Genomic DNA, 21,960 nt, shown 5'->3' with positions numbered 1-21,960 from the left:
GGAAGAAGGGTAGGAAGAAGGGTAGGAAAAAGGGTAGGGAGAAGGGTAGGAGGAAGGGTAGGAGGTAGGGTAGGGTGAAGGGTATGGAGAAGGGTAGGAGGTAGGGTAGGGAGAAGGGTAGGGAGAAGGGTGGGAGGAGGGTAGGAGGTAGGGTAGGGAGAAGGGTATGGAGAAGGGTAGGAGGTAGGGTAGGGAGAAGGGTAGGGAGAAGGGTGGGAGGAGGGTAGGAGGTAGGGTAGGGAGAAGGGTGGGAGAAGGGTAGGCATAAGGGAAGGAGGAAGGGTAGGGAGAAGGGTAGGCATAAGGGAAGGAGGAAGGGTAGGGAGAAGGGTAGGAAGAAGGGTGGGAGAAGGGTAGGCATAAGGGAAGGAGGAAGGGTAGGGAGAAGGGTAGTAAGAAGGGTAGGCATAAGGGAAGGAGGAAGGGTAGGGAGAAGGGTAGGCATAAGGGAAGGAGGAAGGGTAGGGAGAAGGGTAGGAAGAAGGGTAGGGAGAAGGGTAGGCATAAGGGAAGGAGGAAGGGTAGGGAGAAGGGTAGTAAGAAGGGTAGGGAGAAGGGTAGGCATAAGGGAAGGAGGAAGGGTAGGGAGAAGGGTAGGCATAAGGGAAGGAGGAAGGGTAGGGAGAAGGGTAGGAAGAAGGGTAGGGAGAAGGGTAGGCATAAGGGAAGGAGGAAGGATAGGGAGAAGGGTAGGGAGAAGGGTGGGAGGAGGGTAGGAGGAAGGGTAGGGCGAAGGGTGGGAGAAGGGTAGGCATAAGGGAAGGAGGAAGGGTAGGGAGAAGGGTAGGCATAAGGGAAGGAGGAAGGGTAGGGAGAAGGGTAGGAAGAAGGGTGGGAGAAGGGTAGGAGGAAGGGTAGGGAGAAGGGTAGGCATAAGGGAAGGAGGAAGGGTAGGGAGAAGGGTAGGAAGAAGGGTGGGAGAAGGGTAGGAAAAGGGTAGGAGGAAGGGTAGGAGGTAGGGTAGGGTGAAGGGTATGGAGAAGGGTAGGAGGTAGGGTAGGAGGTAGGGTAGGGAGAAGGGTAGGGAGAAGGGTGGGAGGAGGGTAGGAGGTAGGGTAGGAGGTAGGGTAGGGAGAAGGGTAGGGAGAAGGGTGGGAGGAGGGTAGGAGGTAGGGTAGGGAGAAGGGTAGGGAGAAGGGGACCATTTAGGACACACCCTGCTGGTGAGTTGGATTGGGCTGGCTGAATGGGAAGAAGAAATCGGTCGGTCAGCCTGGCTGCTTCACAGACCTCCCGCTGTGCTGCAGGCTGCAGCAGAACAGGCTGTGCTTTGTTGTGGTCCATCATTCAGGAGATGAAAGCTATTCAAATAATCAGCCATGTTAGTTCTGTTAGTTCTGTTTGGATTGTTTTAGCGAGCGTTGTTTTAATTAAAGGGGGTCGGGAAATGGGCCTGACCCAGGATGTTGTTCAGAAGTAAAAACAAGGGCAAACAAAGTTGTTCTCTTGTTTGTATTTATTTCCAATCAAGCAAATGGAGTTGTACTGTGGGGTAGTTTGCTGACCAGTTCTTGTGTGGGTGATCTGTGTGTCTGAGTGTGCTGTGCATGTACATTTGTGTTTGCGTGTGTGTTCAAGGATGTACAGTATGCCACCTGAATGTGGCATACTGGTGAGATGTGAGATGACTGGTGATTTATTGTATTCCCATCAACTACACTCCTTGTTGAAACACTAAAGTAACGTCACCACGAAATACGACAAAAGCCTGAGCCAGGATTCCATAGGCATTTCGAGAGCACCCCACAATCATATCTCCAACTTGTCACAGGCCAATTGTCAAGAGCCAAAGGCTTACATCAATACTATTGAGTGGATGGCAGGCTGCAATCTCTTCCTATTGGCTTCAAAATGATTGGTTGACAAAGGGGTTGAAAGAGTATTTCTGTGTGGGGGAAACAGGAATAAGGTGTTGAGGGGGAGAAGCCTTAAGTACTTTCCTATACGTCCTCCTCCACCTTGTATCCATCCATAAGGAAAGCGATAGTAAAACATGGGTTTTGTACAGTTTTCTCTAGATAAGGGACTGTTATGCCAATCCCCTTCACTCTGACTCATTTTGTCCATAATACTTAACCATTTTAAATGGTTCTTAGAGGACAGCTGGTTTTCAGTCATCATTTGATAGAATAATCTTTTTTTTGGCTCTGAATCCTACAATCTCCTACTGATTCTTTTGCGGTTTTAGAAAAATCAACACTTTAGTCTATTTCTGCGTGCTTTTGTACGGTTGATAATGGTGGTGACAGTCTTATAAATACCAGTTGATGTCATAATGCTGTATTAAAGTTAAACTCCATCCTATTTATAGTACATAACAGATATAGGATTTCAATTTGATCACCCTTTTGCAGTGCAGCAAATGTAAAACTAGTTGTGTATTTGAGGTTTTAAAAGGCTTCTGAAGTTTGTCATTTCCATCTTGAAAATGAAGACTTGATATTCCCTCACGAAAAGTGCATCAACAACTACAAAAATGTCCATTCATTACAATCCACGTAATGATTCACATTTCATGTTGCTACAGAATTTTTCTACTGTAGAAAACTGGCTTCAAATGAATATCCTACATCTGTACCTAATCCTTGCATTTTCAGCAGACTCTATAATGTTCCACCCCACCGCTCTTCGCACAGGAAGGTAAACAAATACGTCTTCACTGACATTTAAGCATTACTACTAATGTGAGCCTCTTCCGTCGCTGGCTTGCACTGAAACGGTAATCAAGTGTAATGTTGCTATTGAACACCTGCCTAATTTGAATGAAGCATGCATGGCAGTGTCTGCCGGGGATCTCTGGCACTCAAATGTGAGATGACAGAACATTTCTGCATGTTCACTTCTCCTCTCTAACTACCTGGACCCAGCTTCACATGACACCATTGTAAACCATGTACTGTACTCCGCTCCTTGCTTCTATTGATAGAAGCATAAGGCCGATAATTACTGTGTTTTACTGTCCCAGTCAAAATGGGAAATGATCTTTAGAGGAGTAGAAACGAGTAGGGGCATTGCCTCCTCAGCCAGTCATTCATACGTTATTGTAGACAGTAAGGACTCAATGGATACTGTTCCTGGGTCTACAAGGGGAAATGATCTTTAGAGGAGTAGAAACGAGTAGGGGCATTGCCTCCTCAGCCAGTCATTCATACGTTATTGTAGACAGTAAGGACTCAATGGATACTGTTCCTGGGTCTACAAGGGGAAATGATCTTTAGAGGAGTAGAAACGAGTAGGGGCATTGCCTCCTCAGCCAGTCATTCATACGTTATTGTAGACAGTAAAGACTCAATGGATACTGTTCACGGGTCTACAAGGGGAAATGATCTTTAGAGGAGTAGAAACGAGTAGGGGCATTGCCTCCTCAGCCAGTCATTCATACGTTATTGTAGACAGTAAAGACTCAATGGATACTGTTCCTGGGTCTACAAGGGGAAATGATCTTTAGAGGAGTAGAAACGAGTAGGGGCATTGTCTCCTCAGCCAGTCATTCATACGTTATTGTAGACAGTAAAGACTCAATGGATACTGTTCACGGGTCTACAAGGGGAAATGATCTTTAGAGGAGTAGAAACGAGTAGGGGCATTGCCTCCTCAGCCAGTCATTCATACGTTATTGTAGACAGTAAGGACTCAATGGATACTGTTCACGGGTCTACAAGGGGAAATGATCTTTAGAGGAGTAGAAACGAGTAGGGGCATTGCCTCCTCAGCCAGTCATTCATACGTTATTGTAGACAGTAAGGACTCAATGGATACTGTTCACGGGTTTACAAGGGGAAATGATCTTTAGAGGAGTAGAAACGAGTAGGGGCATTGCCTCCTCAGCCAGTCATTCATACGTTATTGTAGACAGTAAAGACTCAATGGATACTGTTCCTGGGTCTTACATTTACATTTAAGTCATTTAGCAGACGCTCTTATCCAGAGCGACTTACAAATTGGTGCATTCACCTTATGACATCCAGTGGAACAGCCACTTTACAATAGTGCATCTAAATCTTTTAAGGGGGTGAGAAGGATTACTTTATCCTATCCTAGGTATTCCTTAAAGAGGTGGTCTTCAAGGGGAAATGATGTTTCACCACAGGTAGACAGCAAGACACAGCCTTCCCCATCCCAGACTAAGCAATGAAAAGCAGTAGACATTATCAACAGGGAAACAGTCAGTAAATAATAGATGTAGTGCTGCCTACTGGCTGTTACATTGTTCAGTGTGATGTGTAACAACAAGAAACAACCTTCACTGTCCTAGTATCGACAGTGAAACAGAGGAGTTTAACATTAGAGTACTGCTACTGTTATATTGTATTAGAGTGGCCTTTTACCGACCAGTAGCTACATCCTGATGGCAGGAGGTCGAAGCAGTGACTGAGTGGGTGGTCTGCATTGTGGATAATAAGGCAGGATTTTTTTCCTGAATTGCACATTTGTTCAGGAGGGAAGGGTCTGGGAGTCCAATGATAATCAATGCAGTATTTGTGATCTGTGGTAATTTGTTATGAATTGAAGCTGTTAGCAAACTGAAGTTGCAGGTTTGACAGAAAATATGTGCAGATGTTAGATATTGCTGGGATGCTTATGCAATACTTTGAATTATATTTGAAAACTCAACATACATGTAAAGGACATTTCCTATATATAAGCCTGCCATTCGGCTTACATTATTCTAACATTGTTTAGTGGGCAATGTTCAGTTTCTTCAGTTTTAAGAACTGGCTCAATTAATTCATTGAAATGAATCCTAATACAATATAAAAGCATATAGAAGCTGAATACAACCTCTTATAATGGAGACTGCATACGGTAAGAGACCAATCTGTGCAATGATATGGTTTCCAGGACAATAGCCTTGAGTGCCAGGACACAGACTACAAACGGATGAGGCACAAATAATTTCCCTCTTTCATTTATTTAATGCCCCATTTGTTTGACTCCATTTGTATTGAATGAAAGAATTACTTAGAAAAATAAAGTCTAGCCATCCGTCACTGTTTTTGTTGCTGTCTGTATTTTAAGAAGGAATTCTGTGTCCTCAACTGACATAATTAGCACAACTTCTAGAGAATGTTTTGTTTGTAACTCACAGTTGCAGTGTGTGGATTTAATTATCTCCCAGCTTCGGGTTTTAGAGTTCCTTTGATTCATTAAACAAAATGGTATCTTTTCAATTTGACTTGTTTGGTATCAGAACATCAACATGTTCAATAATAACAACATCACTGTGTGGTGATGTGGTTCTACCTTTGAAGAAGCAGTCCTTGCTGTGCACCACGTAGATCCGTCTCTTCTGCAGGCAGGCAGTGCGGTACACCTCACAGTGGTTCTCGTAGAACCTGCCGTCGGAGCCGCACACCGGCACAAAGGTGGGCCGACACTTCTCCTGGCACACACACTCTGCCCGGCCCGTCACCTCCAGCAGCACACACTGGCGGCCCCTCCCACAGTATGTCCTCCTGCAGGGTCCTCCGTCTGACCCAGAGTGGACTGGAAGAAACAGAGAGAGAGAGAGAGAGAGAGAGGGAAGCCAGGATTTAGGTGGGAAGAAACACTGACAGAGACTGGAATAGACAGGAAGAAAGCCAGGGTTTAAGCTGGTAGACTGCCAGTAGACTCTGAAAAACAACATGTACTGAACAGCATCCTATCATACTAAGAAAACCCAGTATGAAAAATAGGAAGGATGGTTGGACAGGTTGTGTTGGAGGACAGAACATTAATCACTTTGAACACCTGTTGTGTGCGCCAAAATAAAGTGAATAAAATCACTGAAAATAACAGTGTTGTGATTTTCCATTCTGGTGCACTCATTAACACCTCCCTTTGAAAAAAGAACAATATATTCCACACACACACACACATACACACATTGCACCTTACTTCTCCTCACACATCCCTCCTAGCACCTGTCAGTCCCGGACCCCTCACCATGGAGGCCCTCTCACTCCCTGCTGATTGAATCTATTTGCACTTAAAGCAGGGCAAAAGCTGCTGAGGCTTGCAGTCACTCCACCTTGGATTGATCTTCCCGGGCCCTGGGGCCTGGGAGGGATCGCTCTCCTGTTGGGATCTGAGCTGGGATTTATGAAGCCTGGTTTGGGAAAGAGCTGGGTTGGTGTTATGAGCTAGGCTGGGAGGAGAGAGGAGATAGAGCTGGGATTAGCAGCTAGGCTGCATCGAGAAAGGAATGCTGGGCTGGGGTTAGCGGCTAGGCTGCGGCGCGAGAGGGATGCTGGGCTGGGCTTAGCGGCTAGGCTGCGGCGAGACAGGCATGCTGGACTGGGGTTAGCGGCTAAGCTACCTTTCTTGGAGGAGAGGCAGGGGATCTCAACCTCAGCGATGAAGCATCATGGGCAGGTGGGGAATTATTGTCCAGGAATGTACTATATTGGGTATCTGATTGGCATCACTCAGCATAATATTTCATTCAGAATTATTCAGCATAATACATCATTGTTTGATGCTCTAGAGGGTCATCTTTTAATTCCCTTTTATGAAACCATTGTAGCTCAACTCAAGACCTCTATCCCTACTATTATAATAAAACTGTTGAAAACACAAATTAAATCTGCCTTGAGTATAATCGTATCTAAAGCCCTAGAATATTTATTAACAAAGGTGCGGTTCCATTGTTAGAGGATGAAAGTCATTTAATTACATAAAGGAGACTCCAGAGGATGCACACGTGCACACACAGACAGACAGACACAGACAGACAGACACGGACAGACACGGACAGACAGACAGACAGACAGACAGACAGACAGACAGACAGACAGACAGACAGACAGACAGACAGACAGACAGACAGACAGACAGACAGACAGACAGACAGACAGACAGACAGACAGACAGACAGACAGACAGACAGACAGACACAGACAGACAGACAGACACAGAGAGACAGACACGGACAGACACAGAGAAACAGACACGGACAGACACAGACAGACAGACACGGACAGACACAGAGAGACAGACACAGACAGACACAAGACAGACACAGAGAGACAGACACAGACAGACACAGACAGACACAGAGAAACAGACACGGACAGACACAGACAGACAGACAGACATGGACAGACACAGAGAGACAGACACGGACAGACACAGAGAGACAGACACGGACAGACACAGAGAGACAGACACAGACAGACACAGACAGACAGACAGACACAGACAGACAGACACAGAGAGACAGACACAGAGAGACAGACACAGACAGACACAGAGAGACAGACGCAGACAGACAGACACGGACAGAGAGACAGAGAGACAGACACAGAGAGAGAGAGAGAGAGAGAGAGAGAGAGAGAGAGAGAGAGAGAGAGAGAGAGGAGTACAGGTACAGTCACAGAGAGGTGTGTGTGTGTGCGTATGTGTGTGTCTTATGGGGGTGGGGGGTTACACAACACGATGCCTGATAATCCAGTTTGCTAATTGTTCTGCATGTATCCGCAAATCATTTGAGGGAATGCAAATACCCCGGCTCCTCAATGACCTTGTTGTCGGTGTCAAGGTCAGGGACGATTACTGGATTGTTTGTATTCTCTAAGCACCAAAGATGAAATGCTCAGCACCGTCCGGAACCACTGGTTGTTTTCCCGACCCTTCCCCATTCTCTCCCCTAAAGTCTACCTTTGCAGAACAAGCCACAACAAAAACAATGAGAAAAGTTCTGGTGTCTAGGTTCTGGTGTTTAAATTCCGGCATGCCTACAGTAAGCCTTCCTTCTCTACTCTCGTGGTCCGTGTAAGCTTCAGTTGTGACTAGCTTGGGAAGCTGAAGTGTCATTTGATAATCCTGTCTGAGCTGCAGCTCAATCGTTCTACATGGGCACTTACAAGTTCAACCAAGCCTTTGTGCCAATGGCAGTGAGAACATGCTGACTGACCAGCGGCGACAGGGCCTCACGTCTCTAGTCCCTGCTTTCAGTCTTACATTTGTATATTTATTAGTCCCTCCTATCTAAGCTCCAGCGGGCTTAGGCAGAATCCAGAAATTGTCCCTCATAATAATCCAATACTTTTTTGGGTGAACATTGTCACTACGATCTATCATTGTTCGTTGTTGTCTGCTATCCTCTTTTTCATAATTACAAGTCAAAATCACATCCTCCCCTGAGTGCTTGATATTTACCAGAGGAATGTGTACATCCTCCCCTGAGAGCTTGATATTTACCAGAGGAATGTGTACGTCCTTCCCTGAGTGCTTGATATTTACCAGAGGAATGTGTACATCCTCCCCTGAGTGCTTGATATTTACCAGAGGAATGTGTACATCCTCCCCTGAGTGCTTGATATTTACCAGAGGAATGTGTACATCCTCCCCTGAGAGCTTGATATTTACCAGAGGAATGTGTACATCCTCCCCTGAGTGTTTGATGGATTGACATTTGCTTTATTAATCCTTTTATGAAATAACAATCTTTCATTTTGCTCCCTTCAGATGCATCAGGTCTCTGTAATGAAAGGGGATCTTCAACAACATCTATCTGCAAAAACAGTATGTCAGTATACTCTGGAGGCAGAAGGACATGCTCTGTATTTAGTCGATAAAACACCTCTGTTTGTACCTGAGGCTACATACTAAGCCTGATTAACATTTAAACAGCAATTAAAGAAAACTTTCCAAACCACAAAAGAAGAGATATGGCTGAGTTATCTGCCTTGAAACACTGAGGGACACTTAGAGGGAGGGAGACTGCCTGGCCTGCCAAACTGCTCTAATTAGAGAGGAAGTGCCACTTCTCTAGTGATGCAGGACTTCCAGTAACAGAGTAATAACTGAGCCCCAATCTACAGTCTTCGTCGTTTCTTTACTTCTAGTCACATCTCCTTAGGCTTAGGAAATGGCATTTGCAAATACAATGTGGGTTCCAAAAGGAGGCTTTGGATTCTGAAATGATTTCCCAGATCATTCTATTTGGTTTAAATCAGATGAACATAATCACATTAAGAGACATGGCGTCAAACCTCTTCTCCCTCTGTGTGACACAGTCAGGCAAAGTGTTTGTGACATATATTTTTAATATCAATAGACAAGAGGTCAGAGCTTGGGTGAGAGACTGCAGTGTATAAGATAAGTTCTCATGTCTGTGACATTGTGCGTATCAACCCCAGTGGACATATAAATTCATAGAGCTAAGATTTGAGCTGAGACTGAAACTAGCCCAACCTATAACCCTCTATGACCTCTCAGATGTGAGGATTTGTAATTAACTCAATAAAGTTGACTCGACTTGGAATTAGAATTGCAGCCAGGTCAGAGTTTTTCATCATGAATCTTGTTCTGGAGGCAGCTCTGCAGAGTGGTCAGTAGCTGACACAGCAACAAAGTCATCAAATTTGATTTTAAACCTAACCCTAACCACACTGCTTACCCTAATGCCTAACCCTAACCTTAAATTAAGACCAAAAAGCACATTTTTGTTTTCATGAATTTACATTATAGTCCATTTTGACTTCGGAGCTGGCCCATCTAATGGATATCACTCAGTTCTGCCTCAAGGACAAGGCTCATCTTAACCTGTGTCACATACAGTATCCTGAAAACAATTCTTCCAATTATATTAAATGCTAATGTTCTGTTTTTTTATCTGACCTGGAAAGATAGAAATACTCCCTCTGGCAGTGGTTTGAGAGAATTATGAAGTAACGTTAAAGGATAATTACGTTCAATATGAATTTTAACTAAAACTATTTTTCTCAATTAAGTGTTGCAAATGACCCATTAACTGCATGACCGCCTTCGTCATGATAGGTTATCCAATATCCTGGGCTTTTCCATGGAAGATGAACGTGGATATAAAACAGAAAGCTGAATATGGAGCTACATGTATAAAATTGACAGAAATATTATTCACTTTAGAAAGTATCAAAAGTTCAAAGGTCCTAAATACTTTTGTAAAACAACTTACAAGGCAACTCCAGGGCACAATACAAATGACCCATAAGGCCTCATAGTTCTACTCAGACTACAGGTGGTCATACTATCAACACATCTGCTGATAAGCAACTTCTTGCTAAGGTTAGGGTTAGGTTAAGGGTTAAAGTTAGGGTTAGGTTAAGGGTTATGTCAAAGGTTAAGGGTTAAGGTTAGGTTAAGGGTTAAGGTTAGGGTTAGGTTAAGGGTTAAGGTTAGGGTTAGGTTAAGGGTTAAGGTTAGGGTTAGGTTAAGTGTTAAGGTTAGGGTTAGGTTAAGGGTTAAGGGTTAAGGTTAGGTTAAGGGTTAGGGTTAGGTTAAGGGTTAAGGTTAGGGTTAGGTTAAGAATAAGGGTTAGGTTTAGGTTAAGGGTTAAGGTTAGGGTTAGGTTAAGGGTTAAGGTTAGGGTTAGGTTAAGAATAAGGGTTAGGTTAAGGGTTAAGGTTAGGGTTAGGTTAAGAATAAGGGTTAGGGTAAGGGATAAGGTTAGAGTTAGGGTTAGGGTTAGGTTAAGAATAAGGGTTAGGATAAGGGTTAAGGTTAGGGTTAGGGTAAGTTAAAAGTAAGGGTTACGGTTAGAGTTAGAGTTAGGGATAGGGTTACGTTTAGGGTTAGGATAATGGTTAAGGTTAGGATTAGTAGCTAGTTAGTTGAAATGTCTGTACATTGTCAGTAGAGCATCTACAAATGGACTATCCAAATAAAGTGTTACGCTAACTTCCTGCTCTGTTTATAAGCTGCTGCCGCTCTCTATTTACCCGACACAGAATACCTTTAATTTATTAATCATAAATAAGGGCCATTTACCTTGGGTCTTGCACAAACAACATTTTAGAGCCAAAATAGAATCAAGAGTGTAAACATGAAAACCAAACAGACAATACAGAGTACCTCTTCACTTAGGTGTGACCTGGGCAGGTATCTGTATTTCAGAGTCAAGCACAAAATGATGACTTTGTATTCAATGGAGGGCAGTTTAAAAGGGTAAATTAAGAGGCAGACATAAAAGACAGGTGAAAGAGTGTGAAGAAGGTTCAAAGACGCTGAGACATTGGAACAGACAGAGGTATAGAGAAGTGGAACAGACAGAGGTATAGAGAAGTGGAACAGACAGAGGTATAGAGAAGTGGAGCAGACAGAAGTATAGAGAAGTGGAACAGACAGAGGTATAGAGAAGTGGAACAGACAGAGGTATAGAGAAGTGGAACAGACAGAAGTATAGAGAAGTGGAACAGACAGAAGTGGAAAAGACAGAGGTATAGAGAAGTGGAGCAGACAGAGGTATAGAGAAGTGGAACAGAGAGAGGTATAGAGAAGTGGAACAGACAGAAGTATAGAGAAGTGGAACAGAGAGAGGTATAGAGAAGTGTCTGAGGTATAGAGAAGTGGAACAGACAGAGGTATAGAGAAGTGGACCAGACAGAGGTATAGAGAAGTGGAACAGACAGAAGTATAGAGAAGTGTCTGAGGTATAGAGAAGTGGAACAGACAGATGTATAGAGAAGTGTCTGAGGTATAGAGAAGTGGAACAGACAGAGGTATAGAGAAGTGGACCAGACAGAGGTATAGAGAAGTGGAACAGACAGAGGTATAGAGAAGTGGAACAGACAGAGGTATAGAGAAGTGGAGCAGACAGAGGTATAGAGAAGTGGAGCAGACAGAGGTATAGAGAAGTGGAACAGACAGAAGTATAGAGAAGTGGAACAGACAGAAGTATAGAGAAGTGGAACAGACAGAGGTATAGAGAAGTGGAGCAGAGAGAGGTATAGAGAAGTGGAACAGACAGAAGTATAGAGAAGTGGAACAGAGAGAGGTATAGAGAAGTGTCTGAGGTATAGAGAAGTGGAACAGACAGAGGTATAGAGAAGTGGACCAGACAGAGGTATAGAGAAGTGGAACAGACAGAAGTATAGAGAAGTGTCTGAGGTATAGAGAAGTGGAACAGACAGATGTATAGAGAAGTGTCTGGGGTATAGAGAAGTGGAACAGACAGAGGTATAGAGAAGTGGACCAGACAGAGGTATAGAGAAGTGGAACAGACAGAAGTATAGAGAAGTGAAACAGACAGAGGTATAGAGAAGTGGAACAGACAGAGGTATAGAGAAGTGGACCAGACAGAGGTAAAGAGAAGTGGAACAGAGAGAAGTATAGAGAAGTGGAACAGACAGAGGTATAGAGAGGTGGAACAGACAGAGGTATAGAGAAGTGGAACAGACAGAGGTAAAGAGAAGTGGAACAGAGAGAGGTATAGAGAAGTGGAACAGACAAAGGTATAGAGAAGTGGAGCAGACAGAGGTATAGAGAAGTGGAACAGAGAGAGGTATAGAGAAGTGGAACAGACAGAAGTATAGAGAAGTGGAACAGAGGGAGGTATAGAGAAGTGTCTGAGGTATAGAGAAGTGGAACAGACAGAGGTATAGAGAAGTGGAACAGACAGAGGTATAGAGAAGTGGACCAGACAGAGGTATAGAGAAGTGGAACAGACAGAAGTATAGAGAAGTGTCTGAGGTATAGAGAAGTGGAACAGACAGATGTATAGAGAAGTGTCTGAGGTATAGAGAAGTGGAACAGACAGAGGTATAGAGAAGTGGACCAGACAGAGGTATAGAGAAGTGGAACAGACAGAGGTAAAGAGAAGTGGAACAGAGAGAGGTATAGAGAAGTGGAACAGACAGAAGTATAGAGAAGTGGAACAGAGAGAGGTATAGAGAAGTGGAACAGACAGAGGTATAGAGAAGTGGAACAGACAGAGGTATAGAGAAGTGGAACAGACAGAAGAGTGTCTGAGGTATAGAGAAGTGGAACAGACAGATGTATAGAGAAGTGTCTGAGGTATAGAGAAGTGGAACAGACAGAGGTATAGAGAAGTGGACCAGACAGAGGTAAAGAGAAGTGGAACAGACAGAGGTATAGAGAAGTGGAACAGACAGAGGTATAGAGAAGTGGAACAGACAGAAGTATAGAGAAGTGGAACAGAGGTAGAGAAGTGGAACAGACAGAGGTATAGAGAAGTGGAACAGACAGAGTATAGAGAAGTGGAACAGACAGAAGTATAGAGAAGTGAAACAGACAGAGGTATAGAGAAGTGGAAGAGACAGAGGTATAGAGAAGTGGACCAGACAGAGGTAAAGAGAAGAACAGAGAGAAGTATAGAGAAGTGGAACAGACAGAGGTATAGAGAAGTGGAACAGACAGAGGTATAGAGAAGTGGAACAGACAGAGGTAAAGAGAAGTGGAGAGGTATAGAGAAGTGGAACAGACAGAGGTATAGAGAAGTGGAGCAGACAGAGGTATAGAGAAGTGGAACAGAGAGAGGTATAGAGAAGTGGAACAGACAGAAGTATAGAGAAGTGGAACAGAGGGAGGTATAGAGAAGTGTCTGAGGTATAGAGAAGTGGAACAGACAGAGGTATAGAGAAGTGGAACAGACAGAGGTATAGAGAAGTGGAACAGACAGAAGTATAGAGAAGTGTCTGAGGTATAGAGAAGTGGAACAGACAGATGTATAGAGAAGTGTCTGAGGTATAGAGAAGTGGAACAGACAGAGGTATAGAGAAGTGGACCAGACAGAGGTATAGAGAAGTGGAACAGACAGAGGTAAAGAGAAGTGGAACAGAGAGAGGTATAGAGAAGTGGAACAGACAGAGGTATAGAGAAGTGGAACAGACAGAGGTATAGAGAAGTGGAACAGACAGAAGTATAGAGAAGTGGAACAGAGAGAGGTATAGAGAAGTGGAACAGACAGAGGTATAGAGAAGTGGAACAGACAGAGGTATAGAGAAGTGGAACAGACAGAAGTATAGAGAAGTGTCTGAGGTATAGAGAAGTGGAACAGACAGATGTATAGAGAAGTGTCTGAGGTATAGAGAAGTGGAACAGACAGAGGTATAGAGAAGTGGACCAGACAGAGGTAAAGAGAAGTGGAACAGAGAGAGGTATAGAGAAGTGGAACAGACAGATGTAAAGAGAAGTGGAACAGAGAGAGGTATAGAGAAGTGGAACAGACAGAGGTAAAGAGAAGTGGAACAGAGAGAGGTATAGAGAAGTGGAACAGAGAGAGGTATAGAGAAGTGGAACAGAGAGAGGTATAGAGAAGTGGACCAGACAGAGGTACAGAGAAGTGGAACAGACAGAAGTATAGAGAAGTGTCTGAGGTATAGAGAAGTGGAACAGACAGATGTATAGAGAAGTGTCTGAGGTATAGAGAAGTGGAACAGACAGAGGTATAGAGAAGTGGACCAGACAGAGGTATAGAGAAGTGGAACAGACAGAGGTATAGAGAAGTGGAACAGACAGAGGTATAGAGAAGTGGAACAGACAGAGTGAGAAGTGGAACAGACAGAGGTATAGAGAAGTGGAGCAGACAGAGGTATAGAGAAGTGGAGCAGACAGAAGTATAGAGAAGTGGAACAGACAGAGGTATAGAGAAGTGGAACAGACAGAGGTATAGAGAAGTGGAACAGACAGAAGTATAGAGAAGTGGAACAGACAGAAGTATAGAGAAGTGGAACAGACAGAGGTATAGAGAAGTGGAGCAGACAGAGGTATAGAGAAGTGGAACAGAGAGAGGTATAGAGAAGTGGAACAGACAGAAGTATAGAGAAGTGGAACAGAGAGAGGTATAGAGAAGTGTCTGAGGTATAGAGAAGTGGAACAGACAGAGGTATAGAGAAGTGGACCAGACAGAGGTATAGAGAAGTGGAACAGACAGAAGTATAGAGAAGTGGAACAGACAGAGGTATAGAGAAGTGGAACAGACAGAGGTATAGAGAAGTGGACCAGACAGAGGTAAAGAGAAGTGGAACAGAGAGAAGTATAGAGAAGTGGAACAGACAGAGGTATAGAGAGGTGGAACAGACAGAGGTATAGAGAAGTGGAACAGACAGAGGTAAAGAGAAGTGGAACAGAGAGAGGTATAGAGAAGTGGAACAGACAGAGGTATAGAGAAGTGGAGCAGACAGAGGTATAGAGAAGTGGAACAGAGAGAGGTATAGAGAAGTGGAACAGACAGAAGTATAGAGAAGTGGAACAGAGGGAGGTATAGAGAAGTGAGGTATAGAGAAGTGGAACAGACAGAGGTATAGAGAAGTGGACCAGACAGAGGTATAGAGAAGTGGAACAGACAGAAGTATAGAGAAGTGTCTGAGGTATAGAGAAGTGGAACAGACAGAGGTATAGAGAAGTGGACCAGACAGAGGTACAGAGAAGTGGAACAGACAGAGGTAAAGAGAAGTGGAACAGAGAGAGGTATAGAGAAGTGGAACAGACAGAGGTATAGAGAAGTGGAACAGACAGAGGTATAGAGAAGTGGAACAGACAGAAGTATAGAGAAGTGGAACAGAGAGAGGTATAGAGAAGTGGAACAGACAGAGGTATAGAGAAGTGGAACAGACAGAGGTATAGAGAAGTGGAACAGACAGAAGTATAGAGAAGTGTCTGAGGTATAGAGAAGTGGAACAGACAGATGTATAGAGAAGTGTCTGAGGTATACAGAAGTGGAACAGACAGAGGTATAGAGAAGTGGACCAGACAGAGGTAAAGAGAAGTGGAACAGACAGAGGTATAGAGAAGTGGAACAGACAGAGGTAAAGAGAAGTGGAACAGAGAGAGGTATAGAGAAGTGGAACAGACAGAGGTAAAGAGAAGTGGAACAGAGAGAGGTATAGAGAAGTGGAACAGAGAGAGGTATAGATAAGTGGAACAGAGAGAGGTATAGAGAAGTGGAACAGACAGAGGTATAGAGAAGTGGAACAGACAGGGGTATAGAGAAGTGGAGCAGACAGAAGTATAGAGAAGTGGAACAGACAGAGGTATAGAGAAGTGGACCAGACAGAGGTATAGAGAAGTGGAACAGACAGAAGTATAGAGAAGTGTCTGAGGTATAGAGAAGTGGAACAGACAGATGTATAGAGAAGTGTCTGAGGTATAGAGAAGTGGAACAGACAGAGGTGTAGAGAAGTGGAACAGACAGAGGTATAGAGAAGTGGACCAGACAGAGGTAAAGAGAAGTGGAACAGAGAGAAGTATAGAGAAGTGGAACAGACAGAGGTATAGAGAAGTGGAACAGACAGAGGTATAGAGAAGTGGAACAGACAGAGGTAAAGAGAAGTGGAACAGAGAGAGGTATAGAGAAGTGGAACAGAGAGAGGTATAGAGAAGTGGAACAGACAGAGGTATAGAGAAGTGGAACAGACAGAAGTATAGAGAAGTGGAACAGAGAGAGGTATAGAGAAGTGGAACAGACAGAGGTATAGAGAAGTGGAACAGACAGAGGTAAAGAGAAGTGGAACAGACATAGGTATAGAGAAGTGGAACAGAGAGAGGTATAGAGAAGTGGAACAGACAGAGGTATAGAGAAGTGGAACAGACAGAGGTAAAGAGAAGTGGAACAGAGAGAGGTATAGAGAAGTGGAACAGACAGAGGTAAAGAGAAGTGGAACAGAGAGAGGTATAGAGAAGTGGAACAGAGAGAGGTATAGAGAAGTGGAACAGAGAGAGGTATAGAGAAGTGGAACAGACAGAGGTACAGAGAAATGGAACAGACAGAGGTATAGAGAAGTGGAACAGACAGAGGTATAGAGAAGTGGAACAGACAGAGGTATAGAGAAGTGGAGCAGACAGAGGTATAGAGAAGTGGAACAGACAGAGGTATAGAGAAGTGGAACAGACAGAAGTATAGAGAAGTGGAACAGAGAGAGGTATAGAGAAGTGGAACAGACAGAAGTATAGAGAAGTGGAACAGACAGAGGTATAGAGAAGTGGAACAGACAGAGGTATAGAGAAGTGGAACAGACAGAGGTATAGAGAAGTGGAACAGACAGAGATATAGAGGAGAAATTGAGAAAATAGATGGGGAGTCAGGAGAATGTCAGACGGGAAGATAGTAGGCTACACTCTTAGAAAAAAATGTGCTATCTAGAACCTTAAATGGTTATTCGGCTGTCGCCACAGGAGAACCCTTTGAAGAACCCTTTTTGGTTCCAGTTAAAACCCTTTTGGGTTCGATCTAGAACCCTTTCTACAGCGGTTTCTACATGAAAACCAAAAGGGTTCTACCTGGAACCAAAAAGGGTTCTGCCTGGAGCCAAAAAGGGTTGTCCTTTGGAGAACCCTTTTCTCTAAGAGTGTAGGCTGAGCTCTAAAGACGATTATATCAGGCACAGAAACACAGGCGAAGGAGGCCACAGACCAAATGTCACTGGGCTCGTCTGGCTGGCTTGGCTGATAGGGCTTTATTGATTTCTCGATCCCAATCCCTCTGCAGGCTCTGAAGGGCTCAGCGAGCTGCTGTGGAGAGGCCGGCTGGCAGCTGGTGTGGTCTGTCCACACACACCTGGCACTTCAACCGTTTTACTGCAGTGGGCTAAATCAGGGTCAATTTTGAGATTGCATCCCAATATTACACTTTATATACTGTACATTACAGAAGACTGAAATATAACAAAACTGTTTGACATAGAAACAACGGATGTAAATATGTTTATTAATTATGAAATGATAAAAACGATGAATAACATTCCACCCATGAGGCCACTAGATCATTTGACTGCAGGAAATGGCTACACACCTCTGTGGATTGTACTTCCGGCGCTGACAGAGATGGCCGCCTCGCTTCGCATTCCTAGGAAACTATGCAGTATTTCGTTTTTTTACGTGGTATTTCTTACATTGGTACCCCATGTAATCTTAGGTTTCATTACATACAGTCGGGAGGAACTACTGAACATAAGAGCAACGTCAACTCACCATCATCACGACCAGGAATGTGACTTTCCCAAAGAGGATCCTGTGTTTTGCCTTCCAACCAGGACAATGGATCGGAACCCAGCCGGTGAACCACAACAACGTCGCCGACCACGGCTCTATTTTGTTGCTTCCAGCCTACAGACAGAACCTAAAACATGAGGCTCCCGCGCTCAGGTCTGTTCAACGCTGGTCCGACCAATCTGATTCCTCGCTTCAAGACTACTTCGATCATGTGGATTGGGATATGTTCTGCATTGCGTCCAACAACAACATTGACGAATACGCTGATTCGGTGAGCGAGTTCATTAGAAAGTGCATCGGCGATGTCATACCCACAGCAACAATTAAAACATTCCCAAACCAGAAACCGTGGATTGATGGCAGCATTAGCGCGAAATTGAAAGCGCAAACCACTGCTTTTAACCAGGGCAAGGTGACCGGAAACATGACCGAATACAAACAGTGTAGCTCTTCCCTCTGCAAGGCAATCAAACAAGCTAAGCGACAGTATAGAGACAAAGTAGAGTTGCAATTCAACAGCTCAGACACAAGAGCTATGTGGCAGGGTCTACAGTCAATCACGGATTACAAAAAGAAAACCAGCCCCGTCGCGGACCAGGATGTCTTGCTCCCAGACAGACTAAATAACTTCTTTGATAACTTTGAGGACAATACAGTGCCACTGACACGGCCCGCTACCAAAACGCGGGGATTCTCCTTCACTGCAGCCGACGTGAGTAAAACATTTAAGCGTGTTAACCCTCGCAAGGCTGCAGGCCCATACGGCATCCCAAGCCGCGTCCTCAGAGCATGCGCAGACCAGCTGGCTGGTGTGTTTACGGACATATTCAATCAACCCTTATCCCAGTCTGCTGTTCCCACATGCTTCAAGAGGGCCACCATTGTTCCTGTTCCCAAGAAAGCTAAGGTAACTGAGCTAAACGACTACCGCCCCGTAGCACTCACTTCCGTCATCATGAAGTGCTTTGAGAGACTAGTCAAGGACCATATCACCTCCACCCTACCTGACACCCTAGACCCACTCCAATTTGCTTACCGCCCCAATAGGTCCACAGACGACGCAATCGCAACCACACTGCACACTGCCCTAACCCATCTGGACAAGAGGAATACCTGTTCATCGACTACAGCTCAGCATTTAACACCATTAGTACCCTCCAAACTCGTCATCAAGCTCGAGACCCTGGGTCTCGACTCCACCCTGTGCAACTGGGTTCTGGACTTCCTGACGGGCTGCCCCCAGGTGGTGAGTGTAGGTAACAACATCTCCACCCTGCTGATCCTCAAAACTGGGGCCCCACAAGGGTGTGTTCTGAGCCCTCTCCTGTACTCCCTGTTCACCCACGTCTGTGTGGCCACGCACGCCTCCAACTCAATCATCAAGTTTGCAGATGACACTACAGTGGTAGGCTTGATTGCCAACAACGACGAGACGGCCTACAGGGAAGAGGTGAGGGCCCTCAGAGTGTGGTGTCAGGAAAATAACCTCACACTCACACTCAACGTCAACAAAACAAAGGAGATGATTGTGGACTTCAGGAAACAGCAGAGGGAGCACCCCCCTATCCACATCGACGGGACAGTAGTGGAGAGGGTAGTCATTTTTAAGTTCCTTGGCGTACACATCACGGACAAACTGAATTGGTCCACCCACACAGACAGCGTTGTGAAGAAGGAGCAGCAGCGCCTCTTCAACCTCAGGAGGCTGAAGAAATTTGGCTTGTCACCAAAAGCACTCACAAACTTCGACAGATGCACAATCAAGAGCATCCTGTCGGGCTGTATCACCGCCTGGTACGGCAACTGCTCTGCCCTCAACCGGAAGGCTCTCCAGAGGGTAGTGAGGTCTGCACAACGCATCACCGGGGGCAAACTACCTGCCCTCCAGGACACCTACACCACCCGATGTCACAAGAAGGCCATAAAGATCATCAAGGACAACAACCACCCGAGCCACTGCCTGTTCACCCCGCTATCATCCAGAAGGCGAGGTCAGTACAGGTGCATCAAAGCAGGGACCGAGAGACTGAAAAACAGCTTCTATCTCAAGGCCATCAGACTGTTAAACAGCCACCACTAACATTGAGTGGCTGCTGCCAACATACTGACTCAACTCCAGCTCACTTTAATAATGGAAATTGATGGAAAATTATGCTTAAAAAAATATCACTAGCCACTTTAAACAATGCCACTTAATATAATGTTTACATACCCTACATTACTCATCTCATATGTATATACTGTACTCTATATCATCTACTGCATCTTGCCATCTTTATGTAATACATGTATCACTAGCCACTTTAAACTATGCCACTTTTATGTTTACATACCCTACATCACTCATCTCATATGTATATACTGTACTCTATATCATCTACTGCATCTTGCCATCTTTATGTAATACATGTATCACTAGCCACTTTAAACTACGCCACTTTTATGTTTACATACCCTACATTACTCATCTCATATGTATATACTGTACTCGATACCATCTACTGCGTCTTGCCTATGCCGTTCTGTACCATCACTCATTCATATATCTTTATGTACATATTCTTTATCCCTTTACACTTGTGTGTATAAGGTAGTAGTTGTGGAATTGTTAGGTTAGATTACTCGTTGGTTATTACTGCATTGTCGGAACTAGAAGCACAAGCATTTCGCTACACTTGCATTAACATCTGCTAACCATGTGTATGTGACAAATAAAAATGGATTTGATTTATAGGAAGGAGCTATATAATTTACTGTATAATAAAGAGCTTGGCTCAGGGACTTTGCATTCGCTAAATAATAACAATTGAATCCAGTTTGTTTAGATTTCTTAGTCTGCTATTGCATATTCTAATGATAGTGACATAAAGTAATTTGGCAAATGACCAGAAAGTTATCATAGATGTTTTCAATCCACAGACACTCAGTAATATCAACTGCGCTGGCCTGAAACCCAGAGATGAATTGAATGCCTCTGTGTGGACAGTTATCAGGAAATGATTCTCAGGAAGTGTTAACGTAATGGTTTGACGGTTGTGTTTGTACACCATATGCCACCATATGTTCAACTCATGTTTCCTTACTCTTTTCAGCTTCTCATCAGAGATGTTATATTCCAATCGTGTGTGTGTGTGTGTGTGTGTGTGTGTGTGTGTGTGTGTGTGTGTGTGTGTGTGTGTGTGTGTGTGTGTGTGTGTGTGTGTGTGTGTGTGTGTGTGTGTGTGTGTGTGTGTGTGTGCGTGTGTGTGTTAAAGTGTACGTTAGTTGCTAGAAATGCTGATGATGGATCTGCAGGTTCAGAGACGTTGGTCCAGTGCTGTAATGTTATTTACTTCCATCCCATAATCACTTAGCCTTGAGCATCAGTCCACATCAGGCGCCCCACTAATTTCTCCCCATTAACGGCCATCAGCTAGACTGAAATAGGCCTATCAACGCATTTTCTGCACTATCCTCCCAAACAGCACAGGTGATAATAAAATATGGCGTATGATGAAACATCCCAAGTGAAGTTCCATCTCAGGGGTGTGTATGGTGGTGTGAAAGCAGTGAAACATCCCAAGTGAAGTTCCATCTCAGGGGTGTGTATGGTGGTGTGAAAACAGTGAAACATCCCAAGTGAAGTTCCATCTCAGGGGTGTGTATGGTGGTGTGAAAGCAGTGAAACATCCCAAGTGAAGTTCCATCTCAGGGGTGTGTATGGTGGTGTGAAAGCAGTGAAACATCCCAAGTGAAGTTCCATCTCAGGGGTGTGTATGGTGGTGTGAAAACAGTGAAACATCCCAAGTGAAGTTCCATCTCAGGGGTGTGTATGGTGGTGTGAAAACAGTGAAACATCCCAAGTGAAGTTCCATCTCAGGGGTGTGTATGGTGGTGTGAAAGCAGTGAAACATCCCAAGTGAAGTTCCATCTCAGGGGTGTGTATGGTGGTGTGAAAACAGTGAAACAGTGAAACATCCCAAGTGGAGTTCCATCTCAGGGGTGTGTATGGTGGTGTGAAAACAGTGAAACATCCCAAGTGGAGTTCCATCTCAGGGGTGTGTATGGGGTGCAGTATGGTGGTGTATGGTGGTGTGAAAACAGTGAAACAGTGAAACATCCCAGTGGAGTTCCATCTGGATGGTTCCATCTCAGGGGTGTGTATGGTGGTGTGAAAACAGTGAAACATCCCAAGTGGAGTTCCATGTGTGTGTGTGTGTGTGTGTGTGTGTGTATGTGTGTGTTGTTGTGCACGTGTCTACTTATTATGTATGTGTGACAATATGT

At 44.4% G+C, this 21,960-nt stretch overlaps 1 protein-coding gene across 1 annotated transcript in view; it reads right to left on the bottom strand.

Moving 5' to 3' along the window:
• Positions 1 to 21,960, bottom strand: part of LOC115136188 (follistatin-related protein 4-like) — a 248,920-nt gene that overhangs the window by 135,812 nt on the left and 91,148 nt on the right. Inside the window, exon 3 of the mRNA XM_029671728.2 lies at positions 5,245 to 5,487. Within this exon, the coding sequence (XP_029527588.2) occupies positions 5,245 to 5,487 (243 nt within the window). The remainder of the gene's footprint in view (positions 1 to 5,244; positions 5,488 to 21,960) is intronic.

The sequence above is a fragment of the Oncorhynchus nerka genome, linkage group LG10, assembly GCF_034236695.1.
Source record: "Oncorhynchus nerka isolate Pitt River linkage group LG10, Oner_Uvic_2.0, whole genome shotgun sequence".
Classification (NCBI taxonomy): Eukaryota; Metazoa; Chordata; class Actinopteri; order Salmoniformes; family Salmonidae; genus Oncorhynchus; species Oncorhynchus nerka.
This window is presented reverse-complemented; position numbering and strand designations above follow the sequence as displayed.